At 40.9% G+C, this 24,168-nt stretch overlaps 1 protein-coding gene across 1 annotated transcript in view; it reads left to right on the forward strand.

The window, feature by feature from the left end:
- fgf11a (fibroblast growth factor 11a) overlaps window positions 1–15,288 on the forward strand; it is a 72,993-nt gene extending 57,705 nt beyond the window's left edge. The window contains exons 4-5 of the mRNA XM_063900760.1: window positions 13,146–13,344; window positions 15,073–15,288. Of these exons, the coding sequence (XP_063756830.1) occupies window positions 13,146–13,344; window positions 15,073–15,215 (342 nt within the window). The 3' untranslated portion in view covers window positions 15,216–15,288. The remainder of the gene's footprint in view (window positions 1–13,145; window positions 13,345–15,072) is intronic.
- Window positions 15,289–24,168: the final 8,880 nt, after the last annotated feature.

Consider the following 24,168-nt stretch of genomic DNA (forward strand, 5'->3'; position numbering starts at 1 on the left):
CAGGAAGTCCCCACATCCCAAAAATGTCCTCCATATTCAGCATATTCCATATCTTGGTCTCATTTTCTTGTTGACCATTGTTTTTCCTTCTCATATTTCACTGGATGGGCTACATATAGAACAGCTCACATCTCATGACCAACCTCGGAGGGAAGGGGGAGATTTGGGGCGGAAACAAGGGAAGGCATATACAGTATGAGGGAGGGTTGACAAAAGGTGGAGGAAGTGACTAATGGGACTGGATTTCATATCAACAATGAACTGTGTGTTGACAGTAGAGCTAGAACTTTTCCAATAAGCTGAGATGGTAGAGCCCTGTTCAGCATTCTGATCAGTACCAATAATCCATAAACACACACACACACACACACACGTTCATGCATAAATACATTTTTTGTGAAGATTTATGGGATATCAAACAGTATAAAGTGTACCGCACTTCTACACATATCTTCCTTCTTTATACTTTCATGCTGTGCCGTTTTGCTGCCATTTCTTACAAAGCCAGCTATTTGGGATGAATGGTTTTGGGTGATGTAGAGAGTTACCACATCCATCATTACGCTGTGTTCTATAACAGCGAGCAGTTCCTTTCTCTGTGGAGACTGGCTGAGGGAAGCTGTGTGTGTGTGAGGCAGTAAGTGTGTGGGTGGGGATGTTCTCTTCACGATATGTAGTTCATGAGTTCTCCTGCAGAACTATTGTGGGAAGAGTAGGTCACGAGATGTTATATCCAGGGCTGAGGATATACTTTTAAAAGTTTACTTCGCTGTTAGCTAGCGAAAAAATTAATCAAGATGAATCCCTCTTTCCTAAAACACACACACACACACACACACACACACACACACACACTCACCTGACAGGTAGCAAACTTGCAATTAGTCTGTTCCCTCAACAAAGCTTTCATCAAGTCTTACAGTATGACCTGAGGGGACCGAGCCACACACACACACACACACACACACACACACACACACACACATACACACACCTCTTGCATCCGACTCCCCTACTCTGACCTTCCCTCACCCGCCCATCGAATCCGCTTGTCTCTTTTTTCTTTGAGTCAGCACTCTTGTTTCCTTTCCTCTCCTTTCTTTCTCTCCCTCTTTTGCACTCTGATTGACCCCCCCCCCCTCTACCCCCACATCACACACACACACACACACACACACACACACACACACACACACACACACACACACACACACACACACACACACACACACACCACCACACCACACCTCCTCTGATGTGACATGCAGACACTTGAGGAAGGGGGTGACAGGAAATGTGAAAGGTTGAGGAAGATGAAGAGGATGCGGGATGAGGAAAAGCTAGTACAGAAAGAGAGATGATAAAATGCAGTGTAAGTAATGCAGGCTATCTCTGGTTCCCTTTGGAAAATCCCCAAACGCACTTGCAAGGGTCTGGCAGTCAAGGTGAGAAGCAGAGGACATCCCCGCCCCACCTCCCTCCCTCTCTGCTCCTTCCCCCCTTGTGCACCAGCCTGCACCCTCTCCAGCTGTTCCCATTACTGTGTGTGTTTTCGCCTTCACTGATTCTACTGCGTGTGAGTCAGAGGCTTGTCTCATGCATGCATCTTGTTTATTTGCCCTTTAATGCAGCCATATGAACGTGTTTGTATGTGGATGTTCATCTTTTCCCATCTGAGGAGGTGGAAAGTAACTAGATACAGTTACTCAAGTACTGTACTAAATGTACTTGTACTTTACTGGAGCATTTAGATTTTATACTACTCAATACTTCTACTTTACTACATTTTGGAGGCAAACATTGTACTTTTTACTCATTACAGATACATTTACTAGTTATTTTAAAAATTCATACATTGACACAACCCCTAGGAACAACTTTAAAAATAGTATTTCTCGGCTGAGGGCCACATACAGAAAAACCTACGAGAAGTGGACTTCTTAACACATGAATACTGCTGTGTAATATATTTTTAAGTATGTATTTTAGAAGTACAATTTAAGACAACCACAGGTTTGAGGTGTGGGCAGTATTCCATTGTATTTTCAGAATTTGCTGAGGGCCAATACAAAGTGTACAACGGGTCACAGTTGGTCCCCGGGCCTTAGTTTGGACACCCCTGGATTAAACCAACACTATATTTTAATAACCATACCATTGGGTTTGGTGTCACAGACAATTAATTAGCAGCAATTTTGCAATTACATGTTTTGTTCCAGCTTCTTAAAGGGAAGATTTGACGCCTTTTCTTTTAAGTATTTCTTGGGTTTTGAGTACTTTGACTCCTATTACTAAAGTATATTTTCCTAATTATACTTAAGTGCCATTCTGGATGCAGTATTTTTACTTGAAAAGTAGAATTTTTACAGTGTATTATTAGTACTTCAGGTAAGTTATCTGAATACTTTTCCACCACTGCCCGTGTTTGTTTCTGCCCTGCTCCAGCGCTCCTCAGGGCGTCCCTGTAAATGCCAGAATCTTGGCACAGACGAGGACCCCTCTCCCTCTGAACTGCTAAAACTTTGTTCTCTCCTCTCTCGGTCAGCAACTCATAGACACTCATGAGAGTTTACACTGGTGGGGGGGGGGGGTCTGAACACAGACAGAGAAACAACCTTTAAAAGCCAGTTGTTGGGTTGTTGTGAGGTCTGTTTGATTCATGGTTAGCTGGGAGAGCTGTCAGATCATTCTAAAATCCCTGCTCGGAGGAAGAGGAGGAATGGAGCATTTTTAAAAGTCAAATTGGGATCATGCTGTCTTACTTTTCCAACCATGACAGAATGACAGATCCTGTGTTTAGAGAAAACAAAGTATTTCGACTTTAAGTTTGAGTTTTACTTTATAACACTTTCTCGGCTAGCTATTACCTGTCACGCTAACTGCACTATTCTACACAAATCACGTAGAGTGATTAAGGAGCTACTTAACCTTGGACACAGTAGTATACAAAACAACCCGTCTATGAAAGGAGTAGCTGTTTTATCATTTCACATGATTATTGAAGTAGATAGAGTTTGCTCATCCTTTTATGATCATACTTTCATTGTTTTAATAAACATTTAGAGCAGCATTAATCAATATTTCTGTATTTCAAATGGATTAAATGGCTCTCACTGTGGTTAACCTATTGAACATTTGCCACCCAACTCTGCAGTCACTATTTTAGGGCTTTTAAGCTCATTATTTTCAAATGTATAACCCTTTTATTTAATAATTTGGTTCGCTCAAGCTCCCCTTCAATATCAGCAGATGGAGTCCAGTCAGCTCTAAATGTATAAAAAGCATTTTTTCATACATTTTGAGCAGTCTATCAATATTTGCTAACTATTGAACAAATGGTTTTGCGCAAGAGAAAGGGTTCTGTAACAGTGAGGAACTAATAAAGAAAATGACCACCCGATCCTTTTTTGTGTCTCTCAGCACAGTTTTAGTTTTATAACCCTTATATTTAAGGTTTTGGTTCAATCATTGCTCTCATCAGCCTCAGTTTCAGAAGCAAGCAGCTGTTTTTCAGCAAAAAAAACCCAAATTGTGCTCTAATTAGTAATTATCTTGTGAACATTGTGGAGGAATAAGCAGCTTCTTTGCAATCTTTTGCACTTCTTGTACATCAGGCTGTCTCACAGCGATACAGCAGACTCACACGCCTACCAGGAGGATGACACATCGCTTTTTTTTTTTCAGACCGAAGCATTTGCTCCAGCAGCACTGCTTACAAGTTGTAGTACAAGTCAAGCAGAAAACATTCACTTTTCAAACTCAAGTGAACAGACTGTTAAAGTTTTCTTCTCTAAGTGCTGAGTGATGGATTCTACAAAGCATTTCAAATAGCAGTGCTGATGATAACACTCCAGATAATGCCAGCGGGGCTACATGTTGTGCATAAATTAATAAATGATAATTACTCCTATCTTTGGACAATTATTCTGCTAGCTGCTGTGATGCTTCCTCAGCTGTTTGTCCTCAATTAAAGTTGTTTTTTTTCCTGCTCATTCGCTCCAGATAGTAATCAGCGTGGCTGGTAAACAAGCTTTTGTAAGGCTAACCTTGCCCTGTGCGCTTTTAGTGCTGATTCGTATCCTTCTTACAAGAGTTGCATCTGCAGGTAAATATTTCATCGTTCCTCCTACAGGGACAACAACGTCCCACTTTATTTCACCGTTATCCTCAGCCAAAAATTCTGTATTCCCCTGCTTTACATGCTGCTTAAAGCTTAATTAGCCTGTGAGTACGCACAAAATAACACTTGCATCTGTGGCATAACATCAAACCACTCTTGTTATTTCATATCTTCCAATGTTGTCAATGTATAGTTATGATAGAAGGTGCTCTACATATAATTGAATTGAACTCTTTTTGGGCCCACCATTCGATGCAATTACTTTTGTCCTACAGTACCTCAAAGAAAACCTACTGAGAAGTGCTATTAAAGGAACATCCAATTATTGATCAATCCAATATAGTTTTACTACTATTTTTTATTTATTTATTTAGTTGATAGGGACAGTGCTCATTGATTAACAGACAAATTGCTGTAAATAAGCCAGAGTTAGCTGCTATGCTAATTTCCATCTGTTGTCCCTAGCCAGATCTTAAAAGGCACCCTAAGATATAAAAATACATAAACTGATAACAAATAAAACCATAATTAAAAGACATAAACACAACCTCAAACAGACACAGACAATGCACGCCTCTCACTACACCCTCCACATAAAAGTTACAGCATACAGTAGGTTACAGTATGAATAAAGAAGGAGAGAAAGAGAAGAATAACTTTACATGGCTTTAAGCATTTGGTATGTGGTTACAGATATGATGTTCCCTAATCCAAAATTTGAGTTTGTTTTTGAAAGTTGTATGGCTGTTACACTCCCTTAATTAATTGGGCAGACTATTCCAATAATTGGTGGCTCTAATTGAGAAGGCTGTGTGTCCAAACTTGCTTTGTCTGTACTGCACTACGCAGTCCCCTCTGGCGGTTGATCTGGTTACTCTATTGACACTATCTTGCTGTTTTATGAATTGGTGCAGTGGGGGTGGAGCATGCCCATGAAGTACCTTAAAGATGAGACAGGCATCAGAGAATTGTATAAAGTTCTCAAAGTTAAACAAATTATGCTTATTCACTATAAGACAATGGTGATAACTGTTTGCCTTACGGTCCAGTGTTTTTAGTGCTTGCTTATAGGGAGATTCAACTGGTTGCAGAGTTGTTTTATTGGCTTGCGACCAGCTAGTTAAGAGGTAAGAAAAGTGAGAGAAGAGCATTGCATGCAAGAAGAGCTTTGCAGCCTTCATTGGCAGGTATGGTCTTATGTGTCTAAAATTTGCCAGGTTAAATTTGACAGTATTGGCCACCTTTTTTGCATGATTCCTAAATATTTAAAGACAGGCACCACTCTGACCTTCTCTTGTTTAACTAGGACAGCAGGGTTATGAGACACAGTAGATTGTTTTGAAAAACACATACAAACAGTTTTGCTTATGTTCAGGTGTAAGCATGAATTGGTTAGCCAGTTGGATACATGGCCCATGGCTTCAGTCAGTTGGTGTGCGGCTTGTTGTTTATTTTTAGCATGCACATAGAGGACAGTGTCATCTGCATACATTTGTATGTGCACTGATGGACAGACTGTGGGCAGGTCATTGATGTATAGACTGAACAAAAGAGGGCCCAGTATAGATCCTTGAGGGACACCTATTTTACAGCTTAGGCATGTAGACCGAGTGTTATTGATGCATGTACTTTGCTTTCTGTCAGTTAAATATGATTTCATCCATTTGATGGCATCCCCAGAGAAATTAAAGTAAGAAAGTTTTGACAAAAGAACTTCATGATTGACAGTGTCAAAGGCCTTCTTTAAGTCTAAATATACTGCACCCACAATGCCCCCTTTATCTAGTTTCATTTCTATATTCTCAATGAGAAAGCAGTTGGCTGTTTCTGTGGAGTGGTTACTTCGAAAGCCAAACTGCATTGGGTGCAGTGGTGCTTGGCCTTTGCTAAGATGAGTGGTCAGCTGCTTCGCCACCCATTTCTCGGCTACCTTGGAGATCACAGGTAGGATACTAATGGGTCTGTAGTTCTCCACCAGTGTTTGATCTCCAGCCTTGAAGATGGGGGTTACCACAGCTGTCTTCCAGGAACTGGGAAAAATGCCTTGTGTTATTGATAAGTTAATTAAGTGGGTGCTGAATTAATGGCTGTATATGAGTTTTAAAAAATGTTGAATCAAGGCCATAGGCATCTTTAGCTTTTGAATTTCTTAAGGAGTTTATGGTGTTCTCCACCTCTAGTGCACTGATTTCCGCAATTCTAAAAATTGGTTTAACATTATCAATAGGAATGCTCACTATATTACTAATGTTAAAATTCTGTACTAAAGCTATTCCTTGAAGAAACAACACCTTTAGGATATTTTACTGACAGTTTCTTTTTTTGTATTGGATGCTGAGATGAAGAGAAAGGAGAGACTGAAGATCTGAACTGACAGACAGATGAGCGATTGGTTGTGAATTGAACTTGACCTTTTGACCTCTATCATGACCCTCATTCTCATGCGACACAGAACTATAAATGCTTTTAGATCAATAAATGAATTATAAATGTAACCAACTTTTAACGAAGATACACTTAGAAGTATGAGACCTACATTTCCTAAGCCTGATGTTACTATTTTGACCTTGTGTCTTTCCCAAGCCAGTCAGGTTTTAAAACAAGCCCACAGCAGCCAATCAAATTGAGCACGCTGGCGGCAAAAGTAAAACAAATGTTTAGGCCTTTTGCAACAACGGTCCCTGAATGTTACGCTTTCATGGTCATCATTCAAAGCACCAGGATCTTTTCTGTCCTGATGCTAAGGCGGGGCTAGACCAATATACGGTCGATGCTAAGAAGATAGTCGCGTTTCATGTCTTTATAAAGACGTTCTCTTTTGTGGGGAAAAAAAGCTCTAAATTGAAGATCAATCCAAAAAAGTTGAAAGCTGTTACAGTACATGAAATTTCCCCACCGGAAAATTTACTGACAGTTTTTTTTTTTTGGGATACTGAGAAGAGGAGACAGCAGGGACCGGGAGGCTGAACATGTTGACTGATTGATTTTGAATCAACTTTACCTTTTGACCTTTATCATGCAACACAGACATAAGAAGAACAACATATCCTTAATCATCCCACAGAGGGGAAACTTACATTCTGCATTTGACCCATCCTAGTGTCAGGAGCAGTGTGCTGCCATTATGTACGGCGCCCAGGGGGCAGTGTAGAATGGTGCCTTGCTCAGGCCAACTTGATATCACTTGGTATTTTCCGGGACTTGAACCGGTGACCTTCTGGTTCCTAAGCAAAGTCCCTATGGACTTTGCCGCCACCGCCAGCATAAAACAGCTTCAAAACATTTCTTTAAATATATTTGGCTTTAAAAAATTTGACTTACATTTAACACTGGGATAGCATGAAATATTCAAATATAATGTGCATTGCAGTTTATATTTCGAATGCTTGATCTCAGCGTTTTGAATTCATTTATTTCCTAAGCCTATCAGGTTTTAAATCAATCCCACATAAGCCGATCAAACTGAGCATGTTGGTGTACATTTGCAACAAAGGTACAAGGATGTAACGGTTTCAAGGTCAGCATCCAAAGAGCTCTTGGACATTTTGATGACCCACTTTGGTCAATGTACACTTATTTTCAGATGTATCCTTAACCCTTACCCTAACTCATAATTATACATTGGATTTGAATCACAAAGATTAGCTTGCTTGAACTTGACTTGTTGGTCTTGACAATGGACTCCTGCGTCCTACATTGCGATTTGACTTAGAACTCCATAATACTCACATTGTCCCGCCCTTGTCGGCTGATATTTATATCAGTCTGATCAATCATAAACATTGACAATAGCCAACAAAAGCCCATTTCGATTGAACGTGGCCATCCATTCTCCCAGTGTTCATTTGGGGGCTGTAACAACTGTGACAGGAATAGGCCGTTATTGATCAGTTGTTCACACAATCATAATTTACTGAAAGCTGTAAAAATATAGCACGTCTCGTATATTTTCCCTGTCATGTGCACACATGTGAGCAAACTCATACGCCTGCTTTATCAGCGCCGTGAAATACATTCGTCCTCTGGGATGCGGTCGATAAGCGTCTGCGACTTAAAGCCCCCAGATTAACCTGCCGTTGCCCGATCGCCGCTTGTAAATCGTTTTAAGTTCTTCACGCTCGGTTATGTCGCCGCATTGTGGGTCCGATCAAAGCCTAATCCGGGTTTTCTTCTGGACTAATGCCTATTGACTTTTCACAGAGGTCTTACAGTGAATCAATTCCCCATGGTGCTCGAGAGGCTCACTGGTTAATGGGAACCCGCGGAATAATGTCCTTTGGTGTCAACGGATGGAAATGAGACGATGGTGGGTCATTACTGGGGAATAATCCGACGACACTTTCTCCGTCCCCTTCCTCACGTGTAATAGTTTCATCTTGTCCCCTCTTTTCCTGTTCCCTCTCTTTTGTTCTGTGGGGTTGAGTGATGAGGGAGGCAACCGGTCCATCCGTCACTGTTGATGTCGTGTGTGTGAGTGTATGTATGCATGTCATCTGGCGCCGGGTGGCCTCCCACTGATGTAAGAGGGATCCGTCATGTCCCGCTGTCACAACAGCAGACACGCATGAGTGGATGTACACACACACACACAACGCAGTTGTCTCCTCTAATGTGATCTGTGTCTAACAGAGGATCTCAGAAAATGTTGCGTGTGATCATGGATACTTTTTACTGAATTAATCTGATTATTAAGTGTGTTTTTGTATTTCTTTCCTTATTTCTTTGTTTTTAATGTATTCTGGCAAATATTTCTGAATCATGGCCATAAATGTTGTGAAATCAGCACCTTGATATTCATTTAAGCAGATTTTTAGGCTCTGGAATTTTGCTAAGCAATGATATCAACCAGCATAATTTGTCTCTTCCTTCCTAAATCATGTAATGTACCATGATGGCTCATTTCAATTTATCCTGCTAGAAGTATAAAGGGACAAATGGAGTTTGGTGCATAAATAGCAGAGAGGAATTCTTGTGTATACCTGCGACTCGAGTGGTTTTCAGCGAGCTAAAAGAGGCCCTTTGGGTAGAGCTGAGCATTATGGAGTTGCAAGTACACACAAGTTAATTTTGGAGCATCAACACAAGCAGGAAGTGTGACAGGAGCCGTGGTGTGTTTGGAGCAGCCCCTGCTGAACACAAGAAGAACTGCAGCAGTTATTTGTCTTCAAAATGAGGGGAATACAAGTTATTGGACAAAGTTGACTCAGTTAGCTCTAAATGTTTTTATTAAGGTCCCCTATTATGCAAAATGCACTTTTTGATGTCCTTTATACATAATTGTGTCCCCGATGTGTAAGTAGACTCACAAAGTGTCAGAAAATACAACCCTCTCTCTTTTCCTCCTTACGCACATCTGTAAAAACGGGGGGAACAAACGAGCTGATCCAGATTTGCTGTCCTTATGACGTAATAAGAACAATGTGGGCTGGCTTTACATTGAACCTACGGCAACAATCGTCCCACCCATGTGACACGTCCCAACCTATCCTCCCCCATATACAGTCGGCGAGCTGAATCCCCTCTGTGTGTGTGTGTGTATTCAGCAAGATGTCTGCAGGAGGGACTTACAGTAAAGTTGTTGCATATATAACACATATAATGGTGTTTATCTAGCGGTAAACACTGAAGAAAGAACATGTCAAGCTATGTGCTATATCAGAAACAGTGCACGACGTGTATCAGTTTCTCCAGGTAGAGCAACTCTCTTCACAGAGAGAGCTGCATGACGCTGCAAAGGGTCGTGGCCAGCTTCAGCTCAGCTCAAATTTAAAGCGACAGTCAGAGTCAGTACTTCAGGAGCAGGGCTGAAATAGAGGGGGATGAGGCATGCTACAATGGCTGATCTTCACAGATATGTTTTGTATAGATATGGCCCTACAATATTGTTCCAATATAGCATGATTGAGGATCTTTAAGTGGACCTCAGTATCTTTTTAGATAATCTATGTGACAGTATGTTAGGAAGCTTTCTTCTCAGTTCATTTGAAAGAGGAAATCACAATGTAAAATCAGCCTGAAGTGCAGTCAGAGTAAACACTCTGCAGACAGATGTGCATTTGTCCCCTGTGTCTCTGCTGGGTGAATAATGTGTCTCGCTAAATGACTGTTTAATAGTGTGTTATCCTACAAAGCAGCATCGCCGATGGCACCCCGAGTGTGTGTGTGACAAGTATGTGGTTAGATTCTGGCCGGGGCAAAAGTGAACTGATGGAAACTTCAAGAGAGTAGAAAGTGTTTCACATATTGCAAGATGAAAATAAAATTAGATCATCCTTCTGACAAAACAGTTTGCTCATGCATGTAAGCCGGGAAGTATTTGTGTTTCCATGCATGGGGACTCAGCCTCTGTAGCGCCATGCTAAGCATTACACTGAGTCAAAAATGTATTAAATATTAAAAGGTGTATTTTTCAAGGGGAAATCAAAAAAGTATGATTCACTACAAACAAAACAGATTTTTGTCCATGTATGCTGCTCGCCCTGTGATGTTTAATGACAGGAGGTCATATTATATAATGGAGTTATAAAGTATGAAAAGTGATGCATAGTAAGAAATCTTAAGCCATCGTTTTATGTTTTCACTTGGAGGGCAACAGCATTGTATAGTGACACTTGGAAAAAAGGAAATATCACATATTGCTGACACTTATCTGACACCTCTAGCATTAAAGACAGTATAGACTCTAAAGGGGACATACATTAGAATTAGTTTCATCACTCGCAGATTACTATAATTCAGTCAGACAACTCACGTGTTTCATTAGTATGTTTAATAGAAACAGTTTATAGTCTGAGTTTGGCGTGTAGGCTCGGGTCTCATCACTCCACATATTAACATAGAACATTGAGTGATGATTAGATAACTCTCCCCGAGCCTACAGATGGAAGCTGGGGAGGAAGCTGGGGTGGTGGTGGGGCAGGCGAGCATCGCCAACGTGAAAGCAGCAGCAGCAACAGCGAGGTGACCACATTGGCAGCGTGGAAACAGCAGTAGTAGCAGCAGCAGCATTAGCGAGGCAGAGGTGGGTGGATCCAACAGCTTAAATAGAGCGCCAGATTAGGAGACTATGTTTGGTCGGTTGCAAGAGTGACGAGGGGCGTTATGTGCGAATGTATCATTGGTGCTCGAGTTCACTGACAGAACTAGCTCGCAGGCTTCGCCCCATTTATGTAGGTTCATGTGAAGTGACACTGCAAGATCACAACAAGTGGTCATTTGGTCATACTGTATATACTTCTACTCCACTACGTTTTAGTAGCCAATATTTTACTTTTTGCTCCACTACATTAATTTGAAAGCTTTAGAACTTGTTACTCTTTAGGTTTAGAATGTAATCTAATTCATAATATAAATCCATTAGTAAATACACTTTGACATAAACATAGGTTAAGATATCTAGCAGCAGTATATAAAGTTATTCAAATTAGCTGTACATTTGCCAGTTGGGATAATCAATATTCATAATACTAACCCAATAAATGTACAATTCTGAAATAGAACATTACGCATCATCAGTACTTTTAAAATGTAGTATTGTTACTTTTTACTTCAGTAACAAATCTAAGTACTTAGCACCACTGAGTAGAAGTATAAAGTAGCATGAAACTGACATTCAAAAGGAAAGGACCTAAGTATTTTACTTCAGTCATATGTAGGGCACTGAGTTACCTACAGCTGCAGCATGTATCCTTTAAATGTGACCTCTATAGGCTGTAAAAAGACAGCAAAACTGTGATAATATATGGACTATTCTCAGAGGAAACATCATAAATGGTCTCCAAAAGTTTTATCTTTAATCACAAAGTCAACGTTGACCTGGGGTAGGAAAATTCCTCCGTTTGGTCTCCCAAGATGATTATGGGTAATCGGAAAGGCCTCTTTTGCACTAGCTTGGTAATGGACTGGTAATGATTTAGACACACACCTAGAAAATGACTAATTTCACTATAAGTCATTATCAAATCATGACCATACGCCTGTATTTGGTTGTGTGCGTGTGCTGGTGATCAGGTGTTACCCAAAATAAATCAGTGCAGAGAAGATGAGATGCAACACACTGCAGTGCAAACACGGTTAATGATAGTGTCTAATTACACCTTCCAAGAGACTCCAGACCTTTCGATTTCGCTCTGTGCTATTAGAGCTAAGTTAATGGGTAGCTGAGGAAACGAATGGCTGCCTAAGTGAATGGATGTGTAATTATGAAATGGGCGATACAGTCAATGTAATTAGCTTGTTTATGTGCGGTACGATGGATATAGGGAGACGATAGGGTCCTGCAGTGGTAGAAGAGCAAGGAGAGAGGAGGAGGAGTGAGGAATGAATGAGTGAGAGAGAGAGCAAAGTCCTTATTCAGGCCTTTTCGGCTCACCCGTCACATCAAGGCTCCAAATCAATCCTGCAAATTGGTTTGTTCCTTCAACAAGGTTACCAAATGACGAAAGGATGGGGGGAATGAAGTGCAGAATATGAGATAGAAAGGGATTATTTGAGGGCTGTAACGAGAGGGAGATAGAGGGATAAGGGTGGGGGATGTCCCGGGGTTGACGTATTGTGTAATGCAGAGCTGTGTGTGTGTGTGTGTGTGTGTGTGTGTGTGTGTGTGTGTGTGTGTGTGTGTGTGTGTGTGTGTGTGTCTGTGTGTGTGTGTGTGTGTGTGTGTGTGTGTGTGTGTGTGTGCTGAAGGCCGACAGTTTACTACAGAGGTGGGTGAAGGATCCCGTCGATTGTTTGTTACAGGTAAACCAAATCGGCTGAGTTATGGCACCCCGGCTCACAAACCACTCTAGTCATGTGGCAAATAGGTGTGTTGCACATGTCGGGATGGGTAGGGGTGTGTGTGTTGTTGATGCTACTACAGATGCTCCTGTAACCCTGTCATGATGAAATGTGGGGCCCATTTCCCCTCATTCCCAGCTGAGCTCAGTGGAATTGCAGAATAGATATATAAATAATAGAAGTGATGGCAGACAATCCAAAATTGTTTCCCTTTGACCTGAAGCTTTGGTTTCTGTGTGTCTTTCAGGAACACTTCACGCCGGAGTGTAAGTTTAAGGAGAGTGTGTTTGAGAACTACTACGTCACCTACTCATCCATTCTGTACAGACAGACCCAGTCAGGACGGGCGTGGTACATCGGCATCAACCGAGATGGACAGGTCATGAAAGGGAACCGTGTCAAGAAGACAAAGGGGGCTGCACACTTCCTGCCTAAACTCATTGAAGGTAAAACAGATTAACATCATTTATAAGAGGTTTCAGTTTCCTAAAATATTCTCAATGCTCTTATTTGCCAGAGTGATTGGTCAAACAATGGATTGTGGCACATTTGGGCAAACAAGGCTCACTAGTGGATTCAAAATGACAATTGAAAGTAAGGGAAGGCCAATGAAGGGGTTTCTAAAACCATCCACTTCAAGCTAGTGGAAAGGAATTTGTCTTATGTTTAGCAGGGTTTCAGAAAACTGAAAATAACCCTCTATCAGAAACCCTAAGACAGCAAGGAAGTCTCCTAATGGCCTAAAGAGCTGAGTTACTGGCTGACATGAGCTCTGCATAAGGTGGAGACATGAACAGAATGTCCTGAGTGTTGGTTTCTCTGCCTCTCTTAAGCCCTGAAGAAAGGACTTTCTCACCTTCTGATTGGCTGAAAGGGGAAATGCACCTAGCTGTTCTCAATCTTTAATTAGGAGCCAGGCCTCACACCTGGTGCAGCAGGTGATCTGAATGACCTGTAACTAACTCAGGGGAATTCTGAAATTCAGCTAAGGTAATTGGGAAGACATACTTTCTTCCATGTGAGCGACTACCACTTTACGCATAGTTATTTGATTGATTGCTCATTTAAATATATTAAAATCTGTGGACATTCATAATAAAAATTCTGAAATTAAAATAGTTTTAGGTAATTTGTTTTCTTCACTTATTTAATTTCCCCCCCACTCCTTCTTTATTTATATAGAGCTGACTTTTATATATAAGGTAATATGTATCCATAGTCCACGGTCAGCCACTACTATGTACAACTTGTAAAAAAAAGACCAGGAAATGAATAGGCATTTGACCTCTTCCAATTTCCTTGTCTTAAAGGCAGTGTTTTTTTTAACCTGTTAAACATTGTAACATTGTATGTAAGATGCCTGAAATAAGGTTTGTGGTTAACACCACTTAAGAGATTTTCTCATTGTGTTCTATGACATCAAATACATCACTTATCGCCCCACCCTTGAACATCTGAAGCTCGTATGTGTTGTAAAACAGCAGATGCGAACAAGCATCAGACTAAATAAGACCATCGAGTAAAAGCCACCTTTAGCTTCATGACATTTGACCAGGATGTAGCTCATTTATTGCCTAATGATAGCTTTTTACAACTGGCAATTCCATTTGTGCCACAAAATCACAAGTCAGAAGTCCAATTGAAAAATGACATGGCTTTTTGTCTAGGGTTTTGAGCTTTTGAGATGCTAATTTCCAGGTCCACCTAAAAATGTACTCTGCAGCTATATATATATATATATATATATATATATATAAATAACTATAGCTGAAAAAACTGGATACAGCGTTGGAGGCAGGACCTCGTTCATTCCTATGAGAGCTGCTCATTAGCGCATGACGACAAAATGGACTGAGATTCTCGAGAGTAAAATGTCACAAATTACCCATCATGCCTAGCTGTCAAGCGCATAGGGCATGCGCAGATGGGTTTCCCCTTAAGCCCCGTCCCCGATCTCCCACTCTCGGCTCAGTACAATAAATGGAGAGAGAAAGTACATCTGGATTCAGCTTTTAGTGCATTTTCAACTTTAAGGACATAATGTTTTTATAAGGGCTATAACGGGGTTCATACTGGGTAGTTAATTTGGTTTAAAAAAAAATTATCCACTGATTTTCTTCCTGGGGGCTTTGTCTCTGTCCTGTCTTACCTATTTCAACCTTCTCCCTCCACAGTGGCCATGTACCGGGAGCCCTCTCTACACGACGTTGCAGAGCAGAGTCCGCCCAGGAAAACGCCTAAGACCTCCAATGACTCGCCAGTGCTCCAGAACGGCAAGAAGGACCCTCAATCCAAAACCAAAACCTCCACCTCCTAGCGCTTAAAGACACGGGTTGGAGGAGGTTGTGGAGGATACAGGGCACTTGGCACCAGCGGACACCTGAACAGAGTTTTTAGGGATACTCCCAATGTGCAACACTGACCCCACATGAACTCTACGTACCACAATGCACTTGTGTAAAGTTGGAGAAAAAAGTCTAGGGAGAGTGGCAAATGGGGAGCCCCTTTTACCTTCACAGACCCCACCCACACCAGCCCTCCACCTTCTTATTATCAAAGCCTGGGATATAAAAGCAATAACTCCATGAAGAGGTGAACATCATCGTATAGCATGCCACCACCGCGTGTTTAACTTGCTGGAAGAAAAATCCCACACCGCCTTCATCGGCGACATGCTTCCAGTCAACCAAATATCCGAACAAAGTCTTCCTGGTTCGACCACAACGGGTGCAACGGTCAAAACGGTCCATCATACTTCACAAATGGGTTTTCATTTCCCCACAGGGTTCCATGCTAATGTTAGCTTGACGCGGAGCCATGCTAATGCAAGTCTGTCACGGAGACCCTTGCAGACTTTTGTTCCGCAGCCATCTGCTCAGTCCACTTCTGCTGTGTGTGTCAGCGACTTTGTGAGATGGCCTGGATACTTGTCAACCTCATTTGGTGTGTGTGTGTGTGTGTGTGTGTGTGTGTGTGTGTGTGTGTGTGTGTGTGTGTGTGTGTGTGTGTGTGTGTGTGTGTCTTTGTTCTACCATTCACCTTTAGCGCGATTTGATTAGTTTGTGACATGGACTCAATTTTCCACTCGGCGGCACAAGAAAACCCCTCCCGTCCTCCCTGGCTCTGTTAATGGAGTCTGGGGCTGATCAGAATCTTTTCGACCCTTAAACGAGGGGCCAAGAGCTCCCTCGACACACTTCATAATCACACACACACACACACACACACACACACACACACACACACACACACACACACACACACACACACACACACACACACACACACACACACATTACTACACTGGCATTTACACACATGTATTCTGTGCACACACTAAAGCGTCCTGATATGAGCAACGACTTCAGCAAATTATCTCAAGTCTTAACACTGTTAACACCACGACATGCATTAACACACACATGCACACATGCTGACTTGGTGGGGGGGTGTGTGCAGGTTGGGGGGGCATGATGAGGATATCAGCAGGTAGTGATGGAGCCAGACCGTGTAGCTTGTGATTGCACTGCGATATCTTTTCTCGTTGTGGCTGGCCATGCATTGCACATAACCCTTGAGGCCTGAATATTATCTGGGGACCCTCTCACTCAACGTGGTATACTTGCCAAAATAATAACACCTTTTTGATGAAAAAGCAGATTCCATGCAACCCCCAAAACTGTCCCCATGACATAAAGGTTTTCAAGTATTTTAAAATGGGCACCCCACCTATTTTACATGTTAAAGTCCGTTTACAAGTTACAGAGAGCCCGTTTTAGCCTATGAACGCAGTAGTGTCTGCTGTGGCTCTGGGGGAACTTTTTCAATTCAGAGAAAGTACTAGAGAGAGTAATCTTTTGCTGTTGTTTTTTTAACCTCCAAACAACGTCTGGAAGATCAAGTCCACAGTTTTTTCTGTTTCTGTTCGTGTCTTTGCAGTCCTCTATTGAAAATTGCTCAACTCAGTATTATGAGTGGATCTTTTCACCCGTGGGCTTCAGCGAACTGCAAGCAATTCAATTCCGCTACCAAAAGTTTGGTTGGAAGTTCTGGTCTGTTATGCTAGTAGCGGCTAATGTAATCTTGAGCCACTATAGGCCAAGGAGCTTTGGAAGAAGGTCAAGTTAGATCTCTTGTTATTGACTTGAGCAATTTGTCAGATCTAACACAGTTCTTTCTGGAGGTCCAAAATGTATTATACAACGTTTTACATATGCGGTCCAGAAAATGATAAACCAACTCGAGCCCAAAGCTTTATGCAACACACTTTTCCATGTAAAACAACAGTAAACTAATGACCGATACAAACACTCTGCATTATAGGGGAGTGTAGGATTTAGCAATTTTGGAGTTTGACCCGTAGTGCCATCATATATACATGATATGTTGGCCTCTGCTGCTTCAATTTTGACTATTCTTTTTTCAAATTCAGATTCTGCTAGTCCTTTGACTTCATGGAATTGCACTACCAGTGGTCCTTTAAACCCTTATTTACACATGAAGTCAATTGAAAACCTCATGACATGTAATAACATCATGCTTAACACGAGTCACCCAGTTTTTTCAAATCTGTTTTTAAATGTGTTCAATTTAATAACCAGGGGAATATGTGAGGGCTGTAACGAGAGGGAGACTAAATAATTCAAGCCCTCTTTACAAGTCATACGATTATGATTGAATTCATAAATGATGATTTCTGTGACTGTTTGGTTAGGATGAAAAAGGAAACCAAAGTCATATATAATTATTAAAATGGATTGCTGTAGAGGACAGTTATATGAAAATATAGTTACTTGGTAAAGTTTCACTATACCTGCTGGAGTGTTTCCATCTTTTCTTTCCATTCAACATGAAAAGCAATCATTTTTCAGATCAAATTTTGTTGGTGGAATATGCCCAGCAGGGTAATTGTTTTCTGCCTAATGTTTATGTATTGCGGGAAGAGAGGGAGTTCTCAGTTTTCAGGAGGCTGGAATAGATTCACAATCAAGCCTCAGAGAGTGGGTCCCAAAGAAAGGAGAGAAAGAGAGATGTTCAGGGGGAATAATCTGTAGTGATGAGGGGAAGAGAAAGAGGGAATTACGTGGACAGCGTTCTCTGGACTCACTTTCTTTAGGTAAAAAGAAACAGAGAAGATTACAGAAGGAGAATAAAAACAGGTACTGTAAGTCGGTATGATGGAGAAAGAACGATGATTCCACAAACAATCTATCAGAAGGACTTGTAAGGAGCAAAGTTAGAGTTCTTACTATCATTTTTTTTCATGTATTCAACACAAACTACTTTTAAAACCTCACTCACTGAAGACCTTAATTAAACTGTTAAGTGGACCCTCAGGCTAGTGTGTCCGACAACTCTCCCCCTATGGATCGCTAAATCAAGAGCACAAGTATTATTCGCAAAGTAATTACACAAATGTTTAATTAAATAAAACTCCTGCCAACTAGATTGGAAAAAAGACTTTGTGGGAGTTAATAGAGATATACAGACAGAAGAGAGGGAAGGAGGAATTCTGCAAAAGCCATGACTTCTATTTCAACTTCTATGTTTTAAGGGCTGGGAAATCTATGTTGCAATATTTTCTTACGTATATGTCATGTTTGTTGTTTTCAGACGTTGTATCAAAAAGAAAATTGCTCTAAAGGAGAGGTAAGGGCTAATATGTTAGTTCAAGCTCATAATGACTGAGGAAATAATACATACAAAAAGAACGTTTGCTGTTACATAGATAAATATGATAAGCAATGCACCATTCATGCACACAAGCCGGCATTTGACTAGGTAGGCCTCTGGGGTTTAAAGTAAGTGAGCATTTACGAGGCACTTAAGTTGCATGATGGGAAATATAAGCTATTGCTAGACTCAAACATGATACAAAAATACAGGATATCTCAGCCTCTGCTCTTTGAACTTTCATCATTCTTTTTAAATCTGCCTTTGGAGAGTCCCCTCCCCTTATGGAAGTCCAATACTATATTCATTAAGAGCCCCTCTAAACTTCAATGCACATCTTTTCTTCTGTTGATGCATATGCCTGTACAGATGCAAAAAACACATAGGAATTCAGGTGGTCTACAATCATCTTGTTTCCTGCCTCAGTTACAGGATTGCATTAAATGAAGCCATCAGGTGTTTTGATTGAATGTCAGACAAAATTCAAGTCTAATGAATTATGGATTCATATCTGCTGAAATATTTCACAATGTGTGTGGACACAGTGATTAAATCCAATCCAATCCAAATTAAACATTGGCCACTTAAAGCTATCAGTCATGGGGGATCTATTCCCTGCAGCAAGATTAGCTTTTTTACGATTTTATTTTAATCAATCTGACCAATAGTCTCCTTATTGTTATTAACTTCTGTAATGTAATCACTATAAATTATGCAGAGGCTGTAACTAATACTATTGTTTTTAATCAGATTAATCCTATTAGATGTTGGAGTATTATTGATATATATGGGTATGTAGATGGGGGTAAAGATTGTAAAAGAGGAGGTATGTAAATCCCACTCTGTTTTGCAGTGATTTCACTTTGCAAATTTGCAGAAAGGTAGATAAAAAAAAGTAATTTATTACGTGTGGAAAGTTTGCCTGTGTGTGTGTGTGTGTGTGTGTGTGTGTGTGTTGCACACTAATTTCTCTGTCTGTTAGTCCCTTGTGAAGCCTGAAATCAGCGTCTCTGTTCACCAGCCTTCAGGCTTCATAAAAAAAAAAAATGCCATTTATCTCGGCAGGCCGTCTAACTGTGCACATGTTTGATTAGTGAACCCCCTCCGTTGCTTAATATACAACCTTTAACTCACTGATAGATCTCTTTGGTTTCTGCTCTAAATGTTAAACATTGGCCTTTGGGCTCGCTGTTTCTTTTTCAATGAAAAATAAGTGGGAGAGGTGTGTGTCTGTGGATCTACGAGGGGGTTAAACGAAGTCTATCTGATTCAGCTGCACGCTTCACATGTCAAACCCTCACACACACATACCCATTCACATACCTCTCTGGGGACTCCGTTTTTACACAGTCGGGTCTCTCCCTGCTTACTGAGCAAATTAAGTCAGGGTCATGCAGGGTTGTGAAAGACTCAGATAGAGAGCGAGAGGGAGGTGTGTGTCACATGTACTGTAGCTAACTTGTGCCCTCACAGTCTCCTTCTGAAGATTCACTTCCTCTCTGATCCTTTTTGCAAACACAACTTCCCTTTAACCTGGAGGCATGTGTGTGTGTGTGTGTGTGTGTGTGTGTGTGTGTGTGTGTGTGTGTGTGTGTGTGTGTGTGTGTGTGTGTGTGTGTGTGTGTGTGTGTGTGTGTGTGCTGGTGTATGCGTGTTTTCTCAATCTCGCTCATCAGCCTCGGTCTTTGTGTGTAATCGTTTTGTAACCGTGATTAAATATCTCTGTATGTCCAATATGTGCGAGGGAATAAAGAGAACTGCGGTTGTGTGTGTGTGTGTGGGGGGGGGGGGGGGGGCAGTAGAGGATAAATCAGAGGCCAAATCAATGAGTATGAGTCCTTGGGCAGAAAGCAATAAACTCCATTAACAAGGTGCAGCCACATTATCTGGGAACGAGTGAAAAAAAAAAGATGGATATTGATATAGAAACCAACTGCGTGTGTTATTAGAGCTTTTATTTTTCTAACACTTTTCCCCTTTTGTGAGCTGGGTTGCTGTGTGTGTGTGTGTGTGTGTGTGTGTGTGTGTGTGTGTGTGTGTGTGTGTGTGTGTGTGTGTGTGTGTGTGTGCATTACTACGAGGTGGAGTCCCTTCACCACATCTGCAATGCAGCAGAAAACACAAAAAAGTGAGGGAGGAAGAGAGAGGCTCACGTGATAAAACGAGTGACGCCGTCCTCGGGACATATTTCTCTCTTGCTCTCTTTTCATAAAAAGTGCTTTTATACTGAAATCCAGAGCATATAATGACACATCCTGTATGATATTGTCCAACACGTTAACTTTAGGTATCAAAATCAGGCTGTGTTTCTCCCAGCACACATCTGCATTGCACATATACACCCTGCACCAAGCCAGTGCAGATGTGGCAAATTGGGGTGACCTTTAAAAACATGGAGGGACTCCACCTCTCACAAGCTGATGCACCAACAGTATTTTAGTTGTGATTGTACACTATGCTAAAATGTCTTTATTTACCCCAAAGTGTTTTGTTAAAAAATATGTGTTTTGGGTATATCATTGGAAGTACTGTGACCTATAAAGAAATTAGGAATTCTGAGTATTGCTATGAACGATGTTGGTCTGTCCATGTCTGTTTGTTGGTTTAAGTGTGTTTAAACGTGTCTTTTCTCCTATGGATGTTGGACAGCAGAGCTCAAGGAGAGAAAACTTAAGTATGACAAGTCCGCCACAACCCTCCAGCACTCACCTGTCGATCAAAGACCGACCGACCTCTGATCTTTGATACCCTAACAGGATTTGAATTTGCTCACCGGCAGCATGTGGACTGCTCGTTCACCGTCTGTCTTCCCCTCAAACACACACAAACACACTTGTGTGTTTGTGTGTGTGATCGATCCTTGAGGGATTTTCTTTTTTCTTTTCTTTGTACTGCATGGACGATCCAAGTTATTGTGACAAAGTCTTCCAGAAACAATATTAAGGAAATCACCATAATCTTACTTTCCTTCTTGTCTTCCAAATGCAAAAAGAGTGCTTCAGTCTTCCAAAGCCACAATGACACTATTTTTGTATACAAATGGGGCAAAAAAATATATCTATATATAAATATATCCATGCAAACGTGGTTGGGGTGCAGTAACTCCCCCTGTTGCTGGCAAGGTGGAATAACACAACTACTATACGCCATCTGAACCCATGGATCACTTGGAGAAAACGTCTGAAAAAGGACTACAGAGAGATGTGGGACTTGTAGTTTGAAACTCCTGGGTTGAGGTAGAGGATCACAGGCAGGTGGGACTACAAGCATGCATGCGCCAATCATTTACTGGACACCTTTGAAGAAACAGTCTTTACCCAAATATTTACTCTTTAACCCCTTAAGCCCCCTCATCCTCCAACACTGTATTATCCCAAACTCTTGTCTCTGCATTTGCAATATGTATTTATTTCTATGATAACTTACACAAAGTCAAGGGGATACGTATTATTGGATATAATTGAATAAAACAAACTAATATATTTGTATGATTGTATCGCTGGTCTGCTGAGAGTGTTTTTTCTTTGATGTCAAGACAGTTTACGTACATTTCTAACATAGATGAGTTGAACTAATATGTTTCTATGATCTTTTATTGTTTGGACTGCGTTCATTTGGACGTTTACACATCTGTAGGTCAGGTGGTTTGGACTAAGGATATTCAAATCATCGAAAGGTGAATCCTAACCCTAATTGTTGTGGACCCAAAGACACTGACTTTGAAGAGAAATATATGAAGATAAGACTCACACTGGACCTCAAATGCCATTAAAACCTGGCTTTTGAACCATATCAAATTAACTGAACCAGATGCACCAAACCAAATAGGTAAGCCTCCACTTCCAAACACACAAAGTCGTAATTCTATTTTAGACAATGGTGTGCTTCTATCGTTGTGTCCATATCAGGTAAAACATGGTAGAAAGTTGCTCTCATAAGAAATAGTGTTCCCAGTTTGGGGTGGAATTAGTTGACTACCCCATACAAAAAGAGCCACACCTGAGTAAGATGTTCAACAGTGCAAGATTGCTTTGTTAAGGAGTCCACAGACCTTTTTGCCAATGAAGTATTCTTGTTTTACTTTTAATTGTAAACTGAACACAAAGATCAATTGGCAGACTTTTAATTTGGAATCTCAGATAGGACAAAGTTTATCTCTGCAAGGTAATTTAACAAAACAGGAAGTGATTACACTCATGGATATTCAATATAATCCAAGTGAGAAAAGTTGACACCTTGCTGGAATGAAATGTTAAGAACAGCAAACTAATTAAATTGTTCTTAGAGTGACAGAACTTTTTTTGACGTGATCCGACTAATGTCATTGTGTTGCATGTCATTTGTTATTACCCATGAAAATAACAATCATGGGTAAGCAATCTATCTTATTAAACTATACTACTTACATCCAAATCAAACAGTGATATATTATGGTTGCCCTGAGAGAGATCCCTGACTCACTGCCAACAGCGTCTTCAGATACACTCCCTCATGACCACACATTTGATGTGTGACTTGACACTAGCTGCTAGCTGTTAATAGTTAGCTTCTATGGTAATTAAACTGGCAGGAGGCCAAATGGCAGTGATAGTGGATCGTAAATTACGGTGGTGTGGATGGCCTGTGAATGTGAGTGAACGCACAGTAGCATGAACTAAAGGGATATAGACAGGGAGAGATGTTTTACTGCATAGGCCTTCAGGAAATACAGCAGCGTGGCAGTGAAATATTTTGTTTAACTATACGGTAGGCATAATAAGCGGATGGTACAGTAAGTGGGGGACTGAACAATGCTCTTTTCTTTTTGCCCTTTTGTATCACAACTGCTGCATACAAGAGCAGAGACTAAACACGATGGGACAAACCTTGCTTTCTGTTTTTATGTTGAATGAGCAGAGAGGCCTTTAAGCGACTAACGATTGGTTTCTTTGCATCACATTTCATTGCATTGCTAGAAATGTCCAAGCAATTCATCACTTAATGGAAAATCCAGTGCTCCATATTTATACATTATGCTTTACATACAGTATAGCTAAGAAACCTTCACAAGTCAATGCCTGTTCCGGAAAGAGAAGATCCAACTTTTTAGCTGTGATGGTAGCTTATGGTTCTCTAGGTGACAAACACACACTTTTTTTTTTTCTAAACAGAAAACACGATACATGTGGAAACAGGGGCTCCCCATGTTTACTTTTACATTTGACAAAAAAAAGAGCACACCACAGTTCTTCCTGTATTGCCCAGATTCCATTTAAACCTAGAAATACTGCGCAGAGGAATAAGCAAGATAGATTGAATCAAAGTTTAGTTTGAAGGCACAAAGTAAGTGTCAAATCTAGATCAATGATAGGTATAAAAGTTGTGACCCATGGAGTGCATTGTAGCTTCATAGTGAACATTTTGGTTCTTATAATAAGAGAGAAGAGAAAGGAAAGCAGAGAATGAAATGTCACATGAAGAACCACTGAGAGCCAGTGGTATTTACGTACTTTAAGCTCCCATTGGGCTTGAGTGCATGGTCCACACTGACTGAGGGGGTGAACAGTGACACGCAGCCCCCGCTCCCCAAGCATGTAATTGGAGGAGACAGCAGTTGG

This window comes from Eleginops maclovinus, chromosome 14 (assembly GCF_036324505.1).
Source record: "Eleginops maclovinus isolate JMC-PN-2008 ecotype Puerto Natales chromosome 14, JC_Emac_rtc_rv5, whole genome shotgun sequence".
Taxonomy (NCBI): Eukaryota; Metazoa; Chordata; class Actinopteri; order Perciformes; family Eleginopidae; genus Eleginops; species Eleginops maclovinus.